We start from the raw sequence: 22,536 nt of genomic DNA, 5'->3' as shown, positions 1-22,536 counted from the left end.
CCGAAGGGCGAGACGACGGCGGTCGTGTAGCCGCCATTGAACACCCAAGCCGCCATCGAGATGGGCCTCGACACGAACGTGGCGTCTTGATTCTTGAGGAACTCCTGGGCGATCTTCGGGTTGGTGATTGGAATGACGTGCGGGGTCCCTATGTGAAAGCATGCGATATCGGTGTTCATCTCCTCCATCAAGCGAAGGATCCACCGGCCCGTGGGCTTGTTTCGGAGCATGTCCAGGGCGCAGCCGACCACTGGCCATGGGGCAGGCCCTGGAAGGAATGGGAGCAAGTCGGATTTTCCTTTGAGGCTTTTGCGCCTAATTTTTTTGATGGTAAGGTATAAAATGACTAGTGCCCAGGAAGAGTAGGGCATTAGTGGCGTCTGAGGCGGTGAAACTCGCCATTATGGTGGCAATCGGACTTTCGTCAACACGCTGGCTAGTCTTGGGCCATGAAGGTTTACTAAGATTCGCGTTTTGGGATAAAGAGGAACATTGGGGGGTTGGGCACTAACATGCACGCATATATAGAGAGAGAAATGCCTATAAATGGAAGCTGAAATTGACCAAAACTCCAAAAGATGATTCCTATCTTGTGAGGGAATCAAGAGCAGAATTGCTAGGGAATGACCTTACCTTCTTTCCTTCCACTTGAAAAATGCTGATGACCTTGGTACAGCACGAAACATACGTTGCACTAGAGAATGCCACATTAGTCATATCATGTCACAATTCGACTTGTGAACCTGCTTCTCCCATCTAAATTCTCCACACTGGAGTCGAGAATGAGATTCAAAGCCCAGCTATATTCTTTTCTGGTCATTCCAGATTTCCGGAATGCTCTTTTTTACCCTTCCTCAATTCTGAAGGTGAACAAGAGATGCTCCAAATTCATTATCTGCTAGCGTTTGTGGCATGACCAGTTTAAGCGCAAAAAGGACGTCTTGCCAAGATCGGAGGGACGCAAGTCTCATTCGGGCAACACGAATGTAGCTTCGGAATCCATTATCAGGTATCATCATTACCTTTAGAAAAGCAAAAGCAACAGCACTAAAGGGTTCCTCCAAAAAGACCATAAAGAACAAAATTCTGCATTGTTACATCAAGGATGCCGCTAGATCATGGCATTCCTGTTATTCATCACTCAACCCTAACGTTATTTTCTTTTCCTCTTTCTTCTTCCTCTTTCATTTTTTTTTGGGGCCGAAATTAGAGGTTTAAAGTATGGATAGTTAATTTAGCTAGGAGAAATCAAACCGAATATATACCACCAAAAGGAACATCGAAATCTTGGTAAATCAGATTATAAAAGGTAAGAGATAACCACAAATTGTGATTGCCCATTCTTATCTTGAATCCTTGGATTATGAGAAGATTATTGGCTCTATATTTACTCTACCATAAAGTATGCGAAATCTTGTAATTAGTGAGACAACCACAAACATGGAAACATGGAGCGCCCTGACTTTTGTATGGAAGATTTCGATATCCTTAAGGAGAAAAAAGATTTTTATCTTCTTTAACCCATTTGTTATGAACATTCTTAAGACACAAACTAGCGAGAGGTTCACTCACGACATGCGATATATAGATTTTGAAGTGAAAGAAAATGTAAAAAGAACTCCAAACAACGGAAAAATCACTCTCGGTTCCATATGCAGGAACCACACGGCAAACAGCCAAACAGGTCAAGTAGCTCACCAAGAGCTTGCCTTATAGTTTGAATTTTGTATTAACAAAGATAAGGGCAAAAAGAAAATAACAAGAGAAAGAAAGTCCTGCTTAAGTAATAAGTACATAACGTGGGAGTGCCCTTGATTTGTTTTATTTATTTCCATGGTTGAATAAATGACAATTCTAAAGCAGTAGCATAATCTATCTTTATTATGGATATTCTGCTAGGCTGGAAAAGAGCGTTCGACTTAAAAAGTTTCACGAGAATATTATACTTGGCTAAAAAGTGACTACAGCTTACGCATTAATGAATGACAAACAAAATATAAATTCAAAATATGGTATAACTATTGAGCGGATGTAATCGTATTTACTTGAATAATTTAAATCGCATTTCCTTTGTTATAGATTCTTTTTTCATATTTGGTATACACAAGTTATATTTTGAATTGTAATATAATATCACTCTTGGAACATCTTATTTATTTGATAATCTCTCCTAATTCAAACCAAAAAAAAAAAATCTCTCATAATATGCAGATATGCTGAATGTAGGTCCGTGAGTAATGGTGGTACCATGCATGTAATCAAATTACATATTTATAGGTGTTAACTGCAACAGAATATTTAATTTACTACCCACGGCATAATATGAGATGAAAAATCTGCTCATTTCTTCCGTTTTCCAATATGATCAATGTGTTTTTCTAAAATTGGAGATATCATTGCTGTGTTGTAACAATAATTTCTAATGCATACATAGCCGCTACCCAGTAGAATTTTGGCCTTTTTATGATTTATTTACATTTCGTCGTAAAGTAGTAAACTAATTTTACAAAAAATTTATACTCAATTACGATGGTTAAATTTTACAATTCCACCATAGAAGTGCGCGCGACCATTTGGTTTGGACTTTCATCAAGAGCAATATGGATTTCTCAGTTGGATGTACCAATTGTCAGATCCCCACCAATGAGTAACAACATATCAGACCGAGAACTCATACCCTGAGGCATGCGAGAAGTAACAACAATCTGCTCCAAACAAGGTATGTGTTCACAATTTGGGGCTTTTTGCAGCTCCTAAGGTTGTACCCTGGTAAGGTGTCGGATGTAGAGTTTATGTTCATTTGCACGAACTATCTGGTGATTTAAAAAACGAGATTGGCATGAAAGCTGCCACGGTCCGGCCATTATTTCCTATTGTGGAGACAATGCAACCTTCAGTCGTATTTCCGGATTGTTTTTTCTGGGGTTTATAATGTCTTCGACTTTATTGAGCTCCTATTAGAGAAACAATTGTAAGGAAAGGAATAATTTTTAAAATTTGTTTAGCAAAGAATGAGTAAAATCAGTGAAAATTCATGTTTCTTTCTCCTTTCAATATCTACAGGATGTCCACTTCTGTTGCAAAGAAAGCCATTTCTCAGGAAATAATTCGCAGGGATAATACACAGCGCAAGTCCAACCCTCTTATTTTCTTCATTTTTGTTTGTTAGCGAAGAAAATTGTTGCTTTTCTGCGCTTTCTAGATGTGAATATTAGACCTTAGTCGGCTTCATTTTTGTTCAATTGCATAGTCAGAACTTTAAAAGATCATTTGCAAGATTAGTTCCGTTTTCACAGAGGAACTTTTTCTGCATCCTTGGCTATGATGTTTAAGGAAAGCATTGTATTCCTATGTAACTCCTGTATAATATGTTTAAGGAAAGCATTGTATTCCTATGTAACTCCATTGTATTCCTATGTAACTCCTGTATAATCTGTATTATTGTGCACACCCCCCTTCCCCTGTTTCTTTCTGCCCTTTTTTCTACATCAGTCGAACTAATTTGCCTATGTATACTTAAAAGTTAAAACGCTTTTGACTTGGATCAGATTTGAATAAATCACACGACATACGAATAATGAGCACAAAATCTTGCTCATTGCTATTGGGGTTGGCGTCAAGCAATGACGGAGGGATTCAAAGACTCGAATCTAGAAGATAGTGCACCCACGGATAATGCAAAAGGATTTCCAATTCTCCATCAAAGAAATCCAATTGTCATACCAAACTTTTTTTTTGGGAAATTTTAGCTTGCATGTTGTGAACTTGTATGGAAAATGCTGAATTCACTTGCATGAACTAAACTAGTTACACATGGAAAGTTACGAGATGTACGCAGAGGAAAGTGTTTGGTGTGTAAGCAAGCGATGCCGTGACCTTGATAAATCCGGAGTGCTATAACCACTTTACGAGAGGACCGTTACTGATGGAGCATTATCGGCCAATTAGGCCCCACTAATAAGTGGAGTGATATCAAGTCTTGCCATCGAATGGGGGAAACAATCACACAAAAGAGGACTGCATTAATTATATCCTATCTAATTTAATTGACCCTCTCTCCATATCCTTTGTCTTTTTATCTTGCGAATGTCCGTATTTCCATTTTTCATTGAAATATTCCGACGACTTGACAAACAAGCAGGCACAGAGATCGGAGAGAGGGGGAGCAAATTTATCATCGAAATTCTGGAAATGAAGTGCATGTAATTCTTCATGTTTCATGTGCTTAAAAAGTATACGGAGAAGCTCTTGAAGTATTTCGATTAGACGTGAAATAGCTTCTAGGAGCAGACCACCGGCTTCCGCGGCAAAGGTTTCATGAGGGAAATAAAGAAACGACGGGTGTCTAAATCCATGTACAAACCAAACAACTTTTCTTTGAACTTTGAGATTTCCATGCTGTCCAGTGAAAAGCTGCATCAACTCCGGCAATCCCGACCTGATCTAGATTCTTGCATCAAGAGACCGCAAAGATTCCGTATAGGAAGGAATGATGCAATCGGGATGTGCCTAATGGCCCTGCTTTGATTAAATCCTTGCCCACCTTCTCAACGATCGTGTTGCACAAATTAAACATCCCAGGGCTGTATTATACTATTATATGCTGTAGTGAAACGGATTCCCAAAATATTAATTTGATACCCAAACGAAAAAAAAAAAAAAAAAAAAAAAAAAAAACGCAATTGCTCAAATATTCTCCCCCTTTTTTTAGACATATATATTATAGCAACTGCACTCTTCTATGGGCCCTTCACTTACGGGCCGAGTTTTAACAGGCGGATGAGCTTAAGTAGGCCCATCAAACATAAAAACCCATAAAATATCTGAGCAGTAGTGCTATCTAAAGAAGTAGCATTTTCAAAATAAAGATAAATACGTTTTCTCTATTTCTACGTTCTCTCTGTTTTTTCTAGTACACTTTTCTTGACGAACGGAATCGAGGCTTCGAAGAATTCCTCATAAAACTGCGATGACGGTACTTAATTTGTGAAAATCAAGATATGTCCGACAATTAATATGCCTCTGATTGGTGTAACATTTTTTTCTGGGCATGTTTTCTGCTTTAGTTTTTTTTTTTTTTTTTTTGTGGTATTTGATCGTTTGGGTATCGGATCGATATTTTGGGAATCTGTTCCCTACATACGCCAATGACCAAGGCTGCACCGGTCTTCTTGATGGTCATACCTTGAGGCCGCTGAAATCAAATAAGAAGAACTAAGCGACGGGAGAGAAGTTATCAATTACTAGAAGTATGCGTCCTACAAGCAATTGAAAAGTGCAGAATTATTTACACCTCGTGCTGCAAGCTCTTCGAGCCAAAATAGTTTAGGAAACTAGCATTTCAGAGCAAGCAATGAAAAGTCCAAGCCGGCACTGATTTTATCATAATTTACTAAGGTAAAACCTATAATCACGAGCATAGCCACTTATGTCCAATGCCATTGCTGCCTAAACTATCAAAACAATGCACCCGAAAAAGCAACCGCAGCGTCATAAAGACAATTTCCCCCTTTTTTTTTTTGTTTCTTCTTCTTTTGCTCAAGTAGTCATAGATAATCAAGCCAAAACGATCACTGCTAGGACGGTTTAAGAATTCCGTTGCAAGAAGTCGGTTATTCAAGAAAGAGCGCGCCAAGCAAATCGACAAGATTCTCAAGAAGAATTAGGAGATGGTTATAGGAGGACGGTATGCGGCATTGGTTATAGCACCAGAAAGGGAAGTTGAAAGAGATGTGCAGGGGGAGAGGAAGAGCTAGCTTCATCACAGTGACAAATGCAGCAAGAAGATTACTACTCAGACAGCAAGACAGCCAATTAAACAAAAGTCCTCGAGGCTCATCCTCAAAGAATGGGGTATGACTCGGCAGTTCCTGTCTGAGCCAGAACGGAGACTCCGAATGGAGATAACCACGTGCTGGGGTCGCGTGCGAGAAGCAGCATTTGGAGTTATCCATCATCCTAATGATGCGCTGCCGGGCCATCTCGAATTGACTGCCCGACCATAAATAGGATCGGTAGGTGGTCAAACGGTATGAGATATCCGTGTTCGTTTTGTACGCTAAAAGCAGATCGCATCTGTGGCTAGGCGTTTGATATGGGGTGGCAGTGGATACTGTGTCCAGAAAAACCTTTGATGATGGTTGATGCATTTGAAATGAGAGGACGAACCTAGACCGGTGCATATGACAAAAAGGCGGGAGGCAACGAACTTATTACCTTCGTTGCCCGAATAATATCACCGGGTTTGACTCCGGTCACCACGTACAGGGCGGCGCCAAGGTAGAGTCCCATGGTAGTGAGCGTCCCGGGTTCATCAAATTCGCGCATGATGTCAATTCGCTCTTCGGTCGTAAGCTGCAGAACAAAGAAATCCGGGCCCATGATTTTGAATACCGTCCAATTTGTATTTAACCCTTTTTCAATCAGATCGCCGACATGCATCCAACCGATAACAAGAGGTTTTATCAAATGAAAGGAGAGCGATCATAATTTCGCAAGTGATCAAATGTTGCATTTCCCCCGTTTGATCAAAACAAAAACCAGAACTGGGAACCGAGATTATAGAGGGGAGTGACTAATTACTCTTCCGCCACAACAAGAGAATTCACGACTGGATAACACAGGCAGCAAAACAATTGAAATTGGAGAAGATGGAAGAAGGTGATGATGAGGAGAGGATCGAACCTGGGGGGAAATCGGAGGTCTGGGCCCAAACATTCCCGTCTTGGCCGATGATGGCAACGGCTTGATAAGTGGTGGCGGCTTCTTCATTTCTCGTGCTCATCTTCTTGAACATCAAGTAATCTTCATAGTAAGCTTCCCACTCCATCATCTTCTTCTTCTTGGATCCTGGCAGAGGAGAAAGATGAAGATGAAGAAGGAGAACGAAGGAGATGGAATGAAAGATGCGTTAATAGTTTTGAATATTATGCTCAATCTTTATTTTTATGGAAATTCCCACTCGAAATTATCTCTCCATATCTCTTCGTATTATTCATAATCCACATTATTTCCTTCCTCCTAAAAAAAGATTTCACAAACACATCAATATCGGCTTAAAAGATACGACTAAAGTTTGTTCACTCATCATTAAATTTATATTAGATGTTGCTCTTCAAACGTATCACGTGATCGATAATCCCTTGTAATATGCGGAAATGCTCAATGGGTGTTTGAAGTTTCTTGCCCCACATTGAATTCGGTAACCTGTATCAAGCACGCATTTATATTGCATATTCATATGCAAAATTCAATTAAGTACTCGGATAAAAAGCCTAATTGTATTGTAACCATTTTTAAAATTAGGTGATCCATTGAAAAAATTTCTGATATCAAAGAAAGCATTTGTACAAAAATTATCTCACCAAAGTGAATATCGTTTATATGTGCACTGATATATAGTATTAAGTATATTCACAGTTGATTGCAATGGTAATCTAATTTTACGACTTTTTTTTTTACCTACTTCTCCACATGAACTTTCAATATGAAGTAAAGTATAAATTAGGATTCAAAATCCCACCAATTTCATCCATTAAACGATAGTAACCTTGTACGTCGCTAGCCAGTTGGTAATGATTCACATGCGGATGTCCCGTAGAAATTTACGTGCCTACTCTTGGAAATCGTGTCTTGGAAAACTGCGATACAAAAATAATAAAGACTTTTTTTTCTTTTTTTATATATATAAATAGCAGCGGCTAAAATAATAGTATACTAGTGCTAGGACAAAAAAAAGGAGGTGACAACAAAGTTAATTGCCATGTACTTGGCGCCTCCAAGAAGCCAGACTCCAGTCGCAGCGAGGTCTATTCACAATGATGAATCACGCAGGATTATTGTCCTCGCACGGAGTACTCAGTGCCCATGAATTGCAGGTGATCGGATACTGAAAGAAAGCTGAGACGAATGATAGAAAAAGAGGTAGAGCACATTTTCCTGAGCAGACAGAGACTCGTCCAATCAATCACCGGTCACCATTTCCCTTTGACGTTCACTAGTAGGAATTTGAATCAGCATTTACAGTTGAAGTATTTTGATTAGTCGTCAAATAGCTTCCAGGAGTGGAACACCAGCTTCCTCGGCAAAGGTTTAATAAAAGAAATAAAGAAACGGCAGGTGTCTAAGTCCATTTACAAACCAAACAACCTTTCTTGCACTTGAGATTTCCATGTCGTCCAATGAAAAAGTGCATCAACTCCAAGCATCCCGATCTGATCTATATACTTGCATCGAGAGAATGCAAAGATTCCAGATGGGAAGGAATGATGCAATCGGACGTGCCTAATAGCCCCGCTTGATTAAGTCATCACCCACCCTCTCAACAATCACGTTGCACATATTAGAAGTTGCATGGTTGCTATAGATGCCAATGACCAAGGCCGCACCTGTCTTCTTGATGGTCACACCTTGAGGCCACTGAAATCAAATAAGAACAACTAGGTGACGGGAGTGAAGCTATCGATTACTAGAAGTACGCATCCTACAAGCAACTGCAAAGTGCAGAATTATTTACGCCTCGTGCTGCAAGCTGTTGGAGACAAAATAGTTGAGGAAACTAGCTTTTCAGAGCAAGCAAAGAAAAGTCGAAGCCGGCACTGATTTGATCATACTTTTAAAAGGTAAAACCTATAATCACGAGCATAGCCACTTATGTCCAATGCCAATTGCTGCCTAACCTATCAAAAGAATGTACCCAAAGCAGCAACCACAGTGTCATTTAGACAATTTCCTTTTCTTTGCTTGACTAATCATAGAGCTGTTGCATATTCAAGCTGAAACGATCATCATTAGGATGGTTTAAGAATTTCCTCGCAGAAGTTGGTTATTGAACAAAGAGTGTGTCGAGAATATTGGGAAGATTCTCAAGAAGAATTAGGAGATAGGGTGAGGTTATAGGAGTACTGTATGCGGCATTGGTTAGAGCACCGAAAAGGAAACTTAGACGGTATGTGCAGGGGGAGAGGAAGGGGTAGCTTCAGCACAGTGACAAATGCAGCAAAAAGATTACTACTGAGACAGCAATACAGCCAATGAAACAAAAGCCCTTGAGGCTCATCCTCAAAGAATGGGGTATGACTCTGTAGTTCCTGTCTGAGGCAGAGTATCTTATGTTGTCGGAGACTCTGAATGGAGATGACCATGTGCTGGGGTGGCGTGCTAGAAGCAGCATGTGGAGTTATCCATCATCCTAATGATGCGCTGCCACGCCAACTTGAATTGACCGCCTGACCATTAATAGGATCGGTAGGTGGTCTTTTGGTCTGAGATATCGTGTTTGTTTCGCGTACACTAAAAACCAGATCTCATTTGTTCTCTAAATGGGACATTTCTCCTATCAGAGGTATGTTCATGTATCGAGCGAGTAGTTGCTGCTATCCGTTGGATGGGTGTGGCGGTGGATATTCCGTCCAGCAAATATGACAAAAAGGCGTGAGGGAACAAGCTGATTCACCTTATGTGCCCGAATAACATCACCAGGTTTGACTCCGATCACCACGTACTTGGTGCCGCCAAGGTAGAGTCCGATGGTAGTGAGCATCCCAGGTTCATCGAATTCGCGCATGATGGCGATTCTCTCTTCAATCGTAAGCTGCAGAACAGAGAAATCCGGGGCCATGATTCTGAATACCGTCCAATTTGTATTTACTCCTTATTAATCAAATCGCTTACATGCAACCGACCAATAACAAAGAAGTTTTATCAAATGGAAGAAGAGCAATCATGATTTCGCGAGTGATCAAACGTTGCATTTCCCCTGTTTGATCAAAACCAGAACAGGGAACCGAGATCGCACAGGCGGCACAACAATTGAAATTGAAAAGAGGAAGATGGAAGAAGATGATGATGAGGAGAGGACTGAACCTTGGGGAAATTGGTGGTCTGGGCCCAGACATTCCCGTCTTGGCCGATGATGGCAGCAGCTTGTTTCACGGTGGTGGCCCTGGCGGGGTCTTCATCCCTCGTGCACATCTTCTTGAACATCAAGTAATCTTCATAGTAAGCTTCCCACTCCATCTTCTTCTTCTTCTTCTTCTTCTTCTTTTGGATCCTGGCAGAGGAGAAAGATGAAGAAGGAGAAGGAATGAAAGATGCGTTAATAGTTTTGAATATTATGCTCAGTCTTTATATTTATGGAAATTCCCACTCGAAATTATCTCTCCATATCTCTTCGCATTATTCATAATCCACATTTGAACGACCGATAAAACTGAAATAAAAATTTCCTTCCACCTAAAAAAAGATTTCACAAACATATCAATATCAGCTTAAAATTAGACGTTACTCTTCAAATGTATCGCGTGATCCATAATCTCTCGTAATATGCAGAAATGCACTCAATTGGTGTTTGGAGTTTCTTGACCTGCATTGAATTCGGTAACCTATACTAGGCACGCATTTAAATTGCATATTCATATGCAAAATTTAATTCGCTACTCGGTATGCCATAAAAGTCTATCTATTTCTTTATAGTTATAAAATCAAAAATGTAATTGTTGTAATCACTGTCTGCAGCGGCGCAATTGGCTTGGGTTCTCTCCTCCTCACGAAGAGGAGGAGTTCGAATCCTAGAGGCCTTTATAATTCTTACATGGAGTACTGTAATTTTACGATGTTTTTTTTTACCAATTGCTCCACATGAAATTTTAGATGTTTTATTTACCTACTGCTCCACATGAAATTTTAGCTTTTTCAAAACGAAGTAAAGTATGATTTAGGATTCAAAATCCCCCAATTTCATCCATTAGACGGGGGTGACCTTGTACGTCGCTGGCCGGTTGGTTGACCGCAAGTTTGAGGTGTCGGATGAGTGCCAACTTTAATTCTTAAAAATCATCGATCGGGGAAGCAGTTAAGTGCTAGGTTTTACACATTTTTGTTTTTGTGGTGGTTGTAGAACATGAACCCCTTTCAGTTCCATTTATTTATTTATTTTAGTTTGAGGCTCTGTTTCGTGGATGTAGTATGTGAATGATAGATTCCTGGTGCTAGTTTTGGAGCGAACCATAAACGAAATGGATAACAATACATACGTTTTTTTATGTTTTGTCACAATAACTCACCATATATAGAGAGATTACTTATTTGCAATCAGTGCCCCTCTGTAGCTCCTCCCAATATTGCACGGAATGTATCATACACACATGGCATGTTAGATCTTGATTAGTTTACAAACTGATGGATCAAGGGGCGCAATATAAAGTCTTATCATAGTGCACATATATTTCACATGCAATTAAAGAATAAGTTCATGAATTCCATCCCAAAATGTCTAGATCGATTTATGTTATGAAAATGACGCGCGTGATGATTTAATCTCTACACAAACACTAGAGCTAGCGAAGCCACTTCTACAAAGTTGCTCAACTTCAATATGTCGCCAAATTGCCAATGGTCAACATCATGCTATGTTTGTACTAATCCAGCAACTTTGTTTTCAATTCCTCTCTATAACTTGTGGTCTACTTTCACGGGTCTGTTGATTTTCAAGACTCCCGCAACGAAAAGCCACAGAAGTTTCTCCCGAAATTTCACAGATCTGCGCCGCCACCGTGCCGCAGATCTGTCAGACAAACTATCCTACAAAACATCGGAACGAGAACTCGTACCTTGAGGCATGTGAGAAGTAAAGACAACTTGTTCCAAACAAGGGATGTGTTCACAATTTGGGGGATTTTGCAGCTCCTAAGGTTGTACCCTGGTAAGGTGTCGGATTTACAACTCATGCTCGATTGCACGGACTATCCGATTATCCAAAAAGGAGATTACAAAGACGCGAAAGTTGTGACGATCCAGCCATTTGGAAACAATGCAACATTCGACATCGTATTTCCGGATTAGTTTTTCTGGGGTTGGTAATGCCTTTAACCTTGTTGTGCTCCTGTTAGAGATACAAGTGCAAGGAAAGGTTTTATAATTTGTATAGCTAAGAAAAAATAAAATCAGTGAAAATTCAAGTTTCTTTTTTCCCTTTTATATCTAAAGGATGTCCACTTCTGTTGCAAAGAAACCCATTTCTAGGGAAAATATTTCGCAGAGATAATACGGGCATGCATGGTAACATTTCTATTTCTCTTGATTATTGCTCTTTTGTTCCTCGGAACCAAAAAAAAAAAAGAACATAAATCTGTGTAGTAATGCAAACTCATTTTTCTATTCTCGGAATAGAAAAATGGCTGGGAATGAATATATTTGAAACAAAAACAAGAAAAAAAGTAGCTTCTTGTTCTCGGGAACAATTTCTAGAAATAAGTTTTTTTTTTCTTTTTTTTTCTTTTGTTCTTCTTTCTTGTTGCGGCCATTGCCGGTCGCTTGCCAACCGTTGGCCACCTCTTACTACCCGCGGCCACCTTTGGCAGCCGACCGCTGGTGACTGCCGGCAATGGTTGCCACCACCAATAGCCCACCAGCCGCCGTTCACAACCCTTCGGCCGACAACCGCCACCATCCACCAGCAGCCTGCCGTCACCAACCACCGTAGGATTGCCGCCTGCCATTGCACAACCGCCGATATTCATTGCCCACCGCCACCGCAGGATCGCCGCCCACAGCTCACCAGTACTTCCCCCTCCCTTGGCCAAAGGGGGTCTGTGGGTAGCAATCCCGTGGTGGTGGTCGGCAGCGATAGTTGACGGTTATGTGACGGTCGTGCAGCGGTCGTGCGATGGTCGTGCAGCAAGATCATGCGTGCGATGGCCGTGCGGTGGCGAGCGGCGATCGACGGTCCGTGAGTAAGAAGAAAAATAAATAAATATAAAATTTATAAATTTTTACCAAACGCATTTCTATTCTTTTTCTATTCCAATAATAGAAATTTTGTATAATTACCAAACACTTTATTTTACTCAAAAATTGTTTCCGGAATAGAAATTAAAAAAAAAACTATTTCTGAAAATAAATAGTTCTCCGGAATAGAAACGTTGTCACATGCACCCCACACAGCGCAAGTCCAACTCTCCCATTTTCTTCATTTTTGTTTTTATAGAAGAAAATTGTTACTTTTCTTCGCTTTCTGGATCTAAGTATTAGACCTTAGTTGGCTTCATTTTTGTTCAATTGTATGGTCAAAACTCGTAAAGATAATATGCAAGACTGGTTCCGTTTTCTCGGAGGAACTTTCCTGCATCCTTTGCTATGATGTTTAAGGAAAGCGTTGAATTCATATGTAACTCTTGTCTAATCTGTATCATGTGCCCCACTGTCTCCCCTTTCTATTTTTTTCTACATAAGTTGAACAAATTTGCGTATTTTAAAACGCCTTTGACTTGTGTCTATCAAATTTGAATGAATTACACGACATACAAATAATTAACACATAAATCTTGCTCGTTGCTATTGAGATTGGCGTCGAGCGACAAACGAATAACGAACATGTATAATCTTGCTCATTGCTATCGGGATTGGCATCAAGTGACGGGGGAGGAATTCAAAGACTCGAATTTAGAAGATCAATGCACCCAGTAAGGGAGAATTACTTTAAAAAGTCATAAACCTATTGCAACTATGCCAATTCAGTCCTAATTTTTTTTACCAATTTAGTCTTAAACATTTTATAATTATGCTAATTCAGTCCATCAGACCAAAATTGGCCTATCGACATTCACATGGATGCTAACCGGGGACACTTGGCCAACGAAGGCTGATGTGGTAATTTTTTAATATTTTTTAATATTTTTTTTTGAATTTTTTTTTTTTTTGACTTTTTTTTCTTTTTAATTTTTTCCCCACATTTTTCTTCCTCTAGCTAGCGAGGCTTGCCCTCGTTGACCAATGGTGAAGGCGAGCTTCGCCGTCCTTGCGCAAGGAGCCTCGCTAGTGGCCAGCGAGGCTACCCTCGCCAGATCTGGCGCGGCTCGACCTCGCCATCTAACACCCACCGCGCTCTCTCTCCCTCTCTCTTATCCACGAACAACCCAAGCGTGAATAGAGCACCTCCCCCGCGCGATCACTAGGCCGCCGATCTCTAGCGAGCCATCGCTGCCGCTGCCCGATCACCCCCACTGTGCCACCCCGTGGCTTGTCTCTCTCTCTCTCTCTCTCTCTCTCTCTCTCTCTCTCTCTCTCCTACCCTCCCTCCTCCCCTCTCCGTGCACTGTGGCTTGTCCGCGACTCACATACGCTTGTGACCCCTCGAGCGAGGATGATGAGGTCAAGCCGCGCCAGATCTAGCGACGGCAGCCTCGCCGGCCACTGGTGAGGTTGACCCGAGCAACAAGAACAACGCCTAATAGTGGCGCCGCAACCGGTTCCCCGGCAAGCTGTGAAGCCACCACGGACAACAAGTGTTCAAATCTTGCCAAAGATTCGCTTAACCATCGAGAGAAGCGGTAAAGATCGATCAAGGCTGTCCGCAACAAAGCCCTTGCGCGTGACATGGACGGTCTTGGATCATACTTCGTCCATAGGCTATGTCAAAAGCGTTGTATTCATATGTAACTCTTGTCTAATCTGTATCTTGTGCAACATTGTCTCCCCACATAAGTTGAACTGATTTGCGTATGTTAAAACTCTTTTGACTTGTAGCTATCAAATTTGAATGAATTACACCACATACAAACAACGAACACATAAAATCTTGCTCGTTGCTATTGGGATTGGCATCGAGCGACACGCAAATAACGAACACATATAATCTTGCTCGTTGCTATTGGGATTGGCATCAAGCGACGGGGTAGGACTCAAAGACTCGAATCTAGAAGATCGGTGCACCCACCGGTAATGAGGAAGGATTTCCAATTCTCCATCATAGAAATCCAATTGTCGTACCACACTTTTTTGGGACATTTTAGCTTGCACGATGTAGACTTATATGGAAAACGCTCACCGTTTGCATGAACTGAACTAATTACATTTGGAAAGGTACGTAGAAGGAAGTGCTTAGTCTGTAAGAAAGCGATGCCGTGACCTTGATGATAAGTTCGGAGTGCTTGGTTTGAACTAATTACAAATGGAAATGAACGAGAACGTAAGTAGCAACTTCCATGCAGTACATTAATGAGAATGAGGACGTAACTGTAAGTAGAAAAGTCCATGTAGGGCGCACCTCGCTTCCCCCTCTCTCACCCTTTTTACCAGGTCTTCTCAGCCTTTCTTAGCCTACGGAAAGCAGAAGCAGCGTGAAAGAGGAAACAAGGTGAGCAACGCCGAGAGAGAGAGAAAGATGAACATTGCTTTGGAGAGCTGCCGCCACTTCCCTCCTATAAAAGGAGAGCGAGAGACGAAGCATTCTAAGCATTCTGCAGTCCAATGGAGGGAGATCAATGTGCCGCCGCCAAGATGGAGGTGCTTAATCAGCACATTGCGGAATATCTGAAGTTTCTCGGCATCAATCCCGAGCGCTTTGGAGGGGGCAACTCGCCGCCCTTTGACGCCGTTCCTTGACCACCGCCTGGGTGGCCCATCTCCACGACCACCTCTTCAACGTCGTTCGCCTCTTGTGAGCCCTTGAACTCTTTTGGCTTAGGTGCATCATTACGTGGTTGCACGGTGATAACCCCATTCATGCGTGTGGCTTCAACTCCAGGTTGTGCAGGGGCACATGTCAGAAGCAAGATCAAGGTCAGCATGGCTACCTGACATGGAGTAGGTGAACAACTCCCGGGTTGTGCGGGGCTAGCCGAGCATGGATCAAGATTTGGTCACCGGTCGTGCATTGGTCGTGCAATGGTCGTGCACTGGTCGTGCATTGGTCTTGCATTGGTCGTGCAGAATCTTCCCCGTAATGCGCATGGACGGATCGTGCACGATTCACGAATGGTTCATGGACTGAAAGCGTCCGTACGAACACTCGGAAGGGGACTTCATCCGTGAGAGAAGACACGCGGCCTGTCCAAATTAAGAGACCCGGACTTGCTGAACCCGATAGCCCGCAAAAAATCTTTGCCCGAGAGGTCAAGAACCGAACAGCTCGAATTCTACGGCGGAGCTATCCCATCGCCGATATTGAGGTTGGCATGCCCGGCGTCGGAAACAAAGACTCCCGAGCAACAAGAACAGGCGCCTAATAGTGGCGCGCAATCGGTTCCCCGGCAAGCCGTGAAGCCACCGCGGACAACAAGTGTTCAAATCTTGCCCAAGATTCGCTTAACAATCGAGAGAAGCGGTAAAGATCGATCAAGGCTGTCCGCAACAAAGCCCTTGCGCGTGACACGGACGGTCTTGGATCATACTTCGTCCATACGCTATGTCAAAAGCATGGTATTCATATGTAACTCTTGTTTAATCTGTATCATGTGCAACATTGTCTCCCCACATAAGTTGAACTAATTTGCGTATGTTAAAACTCTTTTGACTTGTAGCTATCAAATTTGAATGAATTACACCACATACAAACAACGAACACATAAAATCTTGCTCGTTGCTATTGGGATTGGCATCGAGCGACACGCAAATAACGAACACATATAATCTTGCTCGTTGCTATTGGGATTGGCATCAAGCGACGGGGTAGGACTCAAAGACTCGAATCTAGAAGATCAGTGCACCCACCGGTAATGCGGAAGGATTTCCAATTCTCCATCATAGAAATCCAATTGTCGTACCACACTTTTTTAGGACATTTTAGCTTGCACGATGTAGACTTTTATGGAAAACGCTCAATTCGTTTGCATGAACTGAACTAATTACATTTGGAAAGGTACGTAGAAGGAAGTGCTTAGTCTGTAAGCAAGCGATGCCGTGACCTTGATGATAAGTTCGGAGTGCTTGGTTTGAACTAATTACAAATGGAAATGAACGAGAACGTAAGTAGCAAATTCCATGCAATACATTAATGAGAATGAGGACGTAATCGTAAGTAGCAAAGTCCATGTAGGGCGCACCTCGCTTCCTCCTCTCTCACCCATTTTACCCGGTCTTCTCAGCCTTTCTTAGCCTACGGAAAGCAGCAACAGGCGTGAAAGAGGAAACAAGGTGAGCAACGCTGGAGAGGAGAGAAAGATGAACATTGCTGGAGAGCTGCCGCCACTTCCCTCCTATAAAAGGAGAGCGAGAGACGAAACATTCTAAACATTCTGCAGTCCAATGGAGGGAGATCAATGTGCCGCCGCGAAGATGGAGGTTCTGAATCAGCACATTGCGCAATATCTCAAGTTTCTTGGCATCAATCCCGAGCAGTTTTTGGAGAGGGCAACTCGCCAGCCCTTTGACGCCGTTCCTTGACCACCGCTTGGGTGGCCCATCTCCATGACCACCTCTTCAACGTCCTTCCCCTCTTGTGAGCCCTTGAACTCTTTTGGCTTAGGTGCATCGGACGTGGTTGCACGGTGATCACCCCATTCACGCGTGTGGCTTCAACTCCCGGGTTGTGCGGGGCACATGTCGAAGCAAGATCAGGGTCAGCATGGCTACCTGACATGGAGTAGGTGAACAACTCCAGGTTGTGCGGGGGTTGGCCGAGCATGGATCAAGATTTGGTCACTGGTTATGCATTGGTCGTGCAATGGTCGTGCACTGGTCGTGCACCGGTCGTGCATTGGTCGGAGAATCTTCCCCGTATTGCGCATGGACGGATCGTGCACGATTCACGAATGGTTCATGGACTGAAAGCGTCCGTACGAACGCTCGAAGGGGACTTCATCCGCGAGAGAAGACACGCGGGCCTGTCCAGGCAAGAGACCCACACTTGTTGAACCTGATAGCTAGCGAAATCTTTCCCCGAGAGGTCAAGAACCGAACAGCTCGAATTCCACGGCGGGAGCTATCCCATCACTGACATTGAGCTTGGCATGCCCGGCGTCGGAAACAGCACCCGAGCAACAAGAACATCGCCTAATAGTGGCGCGCACCGGTTCCCGGCAAGCCGTGAAGCCACCGTGGACAACAAGTGTTCAAATCTTGCCAAAGATTCGCTTAACCATCGAGAGAAGCGGTAAAGATCGATCAAGGCTGTCCGCAACAAAGCCCTTGCACGTGACACGGACGGACTTGGATGATACTTCGTCCATAGGCTATGTCAAAAGCGTTGTATTCATATGTAACTCTTGTCTAATCTGTATCATGTGCAACATTGTCTCCCCACATAAGTTGAACTAATTTGCGTATGTTAAAACTCTTTTGACTTGTAGCTATCAAATTTGAATGAATTGCACCACATACAAACAACGAACACATAAAATCTTGCTCGTTGCTATTGGGATTGGCATCGAGCTACACGCAAATAACGAACACATATTATCTTGCTCGTTGCTATTGGGATTGGCATCAAGCGACGGGGTAGGACTCAAAGACTCGAATCTAGAAGATCAGTGCACCCACCAGTAATGCGGAAGGATTTCCAATTCTCCATCATAGAACTCCAATTGTCGCACCACACTTTTTTGGGACATTTTAGCTTGCACGATGTAGACTTATATGGAAAACGCTCAATTCGTTTGCATGAACTGAACTAATTACATTTGGAAAGGTACGTAGAAGGAAGTGCTTAGTCTCGTAAGCAAGCGATGCCGTGACCTTGATGATAAGTTCGAGTGCTTGGTCCGAACTAATTACAAATGGAAATGAACGAGACGTAAGTAGCAAATTCCATGCGTACATTAATGAGAATGAGGACGTAATCGTAAGTAGCAAAGTTCATGTAGGGCGCACCTCGCTTCCCCCCCTCTCTCACCCTTTTTACCGGTCTTCTTAGCCTTTCTTAGCCTACGGAAAGCAGCAAGCAGCGTGAAAGAGGAAACAAGGTGAGCAACGCCGGAGAGGAGAGAAAGATGAACATTGCTGGAGAGCTGCCGCCACTTCCCTCCTATAAAAGGAGAGCGAGAGACGAAGCATTCTAAGCATTCTGCAGTCCAATGGAGGGAGATCAATGTGCCGCCACGAAGATGGAGGTGCTGAATCAGCACATTGCGGAATATCTCAAGTTTCTCGGCATGAATCCCGAGCAATTTTTGGAGGGGGCAACTCGCCAGCCCTTTGACGCCGTTCCCTTGACCACCGCCGGGGTGGCCCATCTCCATGACCACCTCTTCAACGTCCTTCGCCTTTTGTGAGCCCTTGAACTCTTTTGGCTTAGGTGCATCAGTACGTCGTTGCACGGTGATCACCCCATTCACGCGTGTGGCTTCAACTCCAGGTTGTTCAGGGGCACATGTCAGAAGCAAGATCAGGGTCAGCATGGCTACCTGACACGGAGTAGGTGAACAACTCCGGGTTGTGCGGGGGCTGGCCAAGCATGGATCAAGATTTGGTCACTGGTCGTGCATTGGTCGTGCATTGGTCGTGCACTGGTCGTGCATTGGTCGTGCATTGGTCGTGCAAGAATCTTCCCCCGTATTGCGCATGGACGGATCGTGCACGATTCACGAATGGTTCATGGAGTGAAAGCGTCCGTACGAACACTCGAAGGGGACTTCATCCGCGAGAAAAGACACGCGGGCCTGTCCATTCAAGAGACCCAGACTTGCTGAACCTGATAGCCCGCGAAATCTTTCCCGAGAGGTCAAGAACCGAACAGCTCGGAATTCTGCGGCGGGAGCTATCCCATCACCGACATTGAGCTTGGCATGCCCGGCGTCGGAAACAGCAGCCGAGCAACAAGAACATCGCCTAATAGTGGCGCCGCAACCGATTCCCCGGCAAGCCGTGAAGCCACCGCGGACAACAAGGTTTCAAATCTTGCCAAAGATTCGCTTAACCATCGAGAGAAGCGGTAAAGATCGATCAAGGCTGTCCGCAACAAAGCCCTTGCGCGTGACACGGACAGTCTTGGATCATACTTTGTCCATAGGCTATGTCAAAAGCGTTGTATTCATATGTAACTCTTGTCTAATTCGTATCATGTGCAACATTGTCTCCCCACATAAGTTGAACTAATTTGCGTATGTTAAAACTCTTTTGACTTGTAGCTATCAAATTTGAATGAATTACACTACATACAAACAATGAACACATAAAATCTTGCTTGTTGCTATTGGGATTGGCATTAAGCGACCCGCAAATAACGAACACATATAATCTTGCTCATTGCTATTGGGATTGTCATCAAGGACGGGTAGGACTCAAAGACTCGAATCTAGAAGATCGGTGCACCCACCGTAATGCGGAATGATTTCCAATTCTCCATCATAGAAATCCAATTGTCGTACCACACTTTTTTGGGACATTTTAGCTTGCACGATATAGACTTATATGGAAAACGCTGAATTCGTTTGCATGAACTGAACTAATTACATTTGGAAAGGTACGTAGAAGGAAGTGCTTAGTCTGTAAGCAAGCGATGCCGTGTCCTTGATGATAAGTTCGGAGTGCTTGGTCTGAACTAATTACAAATGGAAATGAACGAGAACGTAAGTAGCAAATTCCATGCAGTACATTAATGAGAATGAGGACGTAATTGTAAGTAGCAAAGTCCATGTAGGGCGCACCTCGCTTCCCCCTCTCTCACCCTTTTTACCCGGTCTTCTTAGCCTTTCTTAGCCTACGGAAAGCGGCAAGCAGCGTGAAAGAGGAAACAAGGTGAGCAACGCCGGAGAGGAGAGAAAGATGAACATTGCTGGAGAGCTGCCGCCACTTCCCTCCTATAAAAGGAGAGCGAGAGACGAAGCATTCTAAGCGTTCTGCAGTCCAATGGAGGGAGATCAATGTGCCGCCGCGAAGATGGAGGTGCTGAATCAACACATTGCGGAATATCTCAAGTTTCTCGGCATCAATCCCGAGCAGTTTTGGAGAGGGCAACTCGCCACCCTTTGACGCCGTTCCCTTGACCATCGCCCGGTGGCCCATCTTCACGACCACCTCTTCAACGTCCTTCGCCTCTTGTGAGCCATTGAACTCTTTTGGCTTAGGTGCATCAGTACGTGGTTGCACGGTGATCACCCCATTCACGCGTGTGGCTTCAACTCCACGTTGTGCAGGGGCACATGTCAGAAGCAAGATCGGGGTCGCATGGCTACGACACGGAGTAGGTGAACAACTCCGGGTTGTGCGGGGCTGGCCGAGCATGGATCAAGATTTGGTCACTGGTCGTGCACTGGTCGTGCACTGGTCGTGCACTGGTTGTGCATTGGTCGTGCAGGAATCTTCCCCCGTATTGCACATGGACGGATCGTGCACGATTCACAAATGGTTCATGGACTGAAAGCGTCCGTACGAACACTCGAAGGGGACTTCATCCGCGAGAGAAGACACGCGGGCCTGTCCAGTCAAGAGACCCAAACTTGCTGAACCTGATAGCCCGCGAAATCTTTCCCCGAGAGGTCAAGAACCGAATAGCTCGAATTCTGCGGCGGGAGCTATCCCATCACTGACATTGAGCTTGGCATGCCCGGCGTCGGAAACAGCACCCGAGCAACAAGAACAACGCCTAATAGTGGCGCCGCAACCGGTTCCCCGGCAAGCCGTGAAGCCACCGCGGACAACAAGTGTTCAAATCTTGCCAAAGATTCGCTTAACCATCGAGAGAAGCGGTAAAGATCGATCAAGGCTGTCCGTAACAAAGCCCTTGCGCGTGACACGGACGGTCTTGGATCATACTTTGTCCATAGGCTATGTCGAAAGCGTGGTATTCATATGTAACTCTTGTCTAATCCGTATCATGTGCAACATTGTCTCCCCACATAAGTTGAACTAATTTGCGTATGTTAAAACTCTTTTGACTTGTAGCTATCAAATTTGAATGAATTACACCACATACAAACAACGAACACATAAAATCTTGCTCGTTGCTATTGGGATTGGCATCGAGCTACACGCAAATAACGAACACATATAATCTTGCTCGTTGCTATTGGGATTGGCATCAAGCGACGGGGTAGGACTCAAAGACTCGAATCTAGAAGATCGGTGCACCCACCGGTAATGCGGAAGGATTTCCAATTCTCCATCATAGAAATCCAATTGTCGTACCACACTTTTTTGGGACATTTTAGCTTGCACGATGTAGACTTATATGGAAAACGCTCAATTCGTTTGCATGAACTGAACTAATTACGTTTGGAAAGGTACGTAGAGGGAAGTGCTTAGTCTGTAAGCAAGCGATGCCGTGACCTTGATGATAAGTTCGGAGTGCTTGGTCTGAACTAATTACAAATGGAAATGAACGAGAACGTAAGTAGCAAATTCCATGCAAGACATTAATGAGAATGAGGAAGTTAATTGTAAGTAGCAAAGTCCATGTAGGGCGCACCTCGCTTCCCCCTCTCTCACTCTTTTTACCCGGTCTTCTTAGCCTTTCTTAGCCTACGGAAAGCGGCAAGCAGCGTGAAAGAGGAAACAAGGTGAGCAACGCCGGAGAGGAGAGAAAGATGAACATTGCTGGAGAGCTGCCGCCACTTCCCTCCTATAAAAGGAGAGCGAGAGACGAAGCATTCTGCAGTCCAATGGAGGGAGATCAATGTGCCGCCGCGAAGATGGAGGTGCTGAATCAGCACATTGCGGAATATCTGAAGTTTCTCGGCATCAATCCCAAGCATTTTTGGAGAGGGCAACTCGCCACCCTTTGACGCCGTTCCCTTGACCACCGCCCGGTGGCCCATCTCCACGACCACCTCTTCAACGTCCTTCGCCTCTTGTGAGCCCTTGAACTCTTTTGGCTTAGGTGCA

At 43.7% G+C, this 22,536-nt stretch overlaps 1 protein-coding gene across 1 annotated transcript; it reads right to left on the bottom strand.

The window, feature by feature from the left end:
- Window positions 1–8,218: 8,218 nt before the first annotated feature.
- Window positions 8,219–9,990, bottom strand: LOC120290056 (profilin-1-like). Its single transcript, XM_039305776.1, has 3 exons — window positions 9,865–9,990; window positions 9,455–9,592; window positions 8,219–8,418 (listed from the first exon to the last, which is right to left on the bottom strand). Exons 1-3 carry the CDS (start codon window positions 9,982–9,984, stop codon window positions 8,284–8,286), a joined length of 393 nt encoding a protein of 130 aa, XP_039161710.1. The 5' UTR covers window positions 9,985–9,990; the 3' UTR covers window positions 8,219–8,283.
- Between the last annotated feature and the right edge of the window lie 12,546 nt (window positions 9,991–22,536).

Source organism: Eucalyptus grandis, chromosome 11, assembly GCF_016545825.1.
Source record: "Eucalyptus grandis isolate ANBG69807.140 chromosome 11, ASM1654582v1, whole genome shotgun sequence".
In the NCBI taxonomy this organism is placed as follows: domain Eukaryota; kingdom Viridiplantae; phylum Streptophyta; class Magnoliopsida; order Myrtales; family Myrtaceae; genus Eucalyptus; species Eucalyptus grandis.
Note: the sequence above shows the minus strand (reverse complement) of the source record. Positions and strands in the feature narration are given on the sequence as shown.

Coding starts and splice junctions, on each gene's coding strand:
- LOC120290056 (XM_039305776.1), bottom strand. CDS start 9,984: ATGTTCAAGAAGATGTGCACGAGGGATGAAGACCCCGCCAGGGCCACC. Junction 9,593..9,864: donor AGACCACCAATTTCCCCAAG/GTTCAGTCCTCT, acceptor TCTGTTCTGCAG/CTTACGATTGAAGAGAGAAT. Junction 8,419..9,454: donor ATGTTATTCGGGCACATAAG/GTGAATCAGCTT, acceptor ATTTGATTTCAG/TGGCCTCAAGGTGTGACCAT.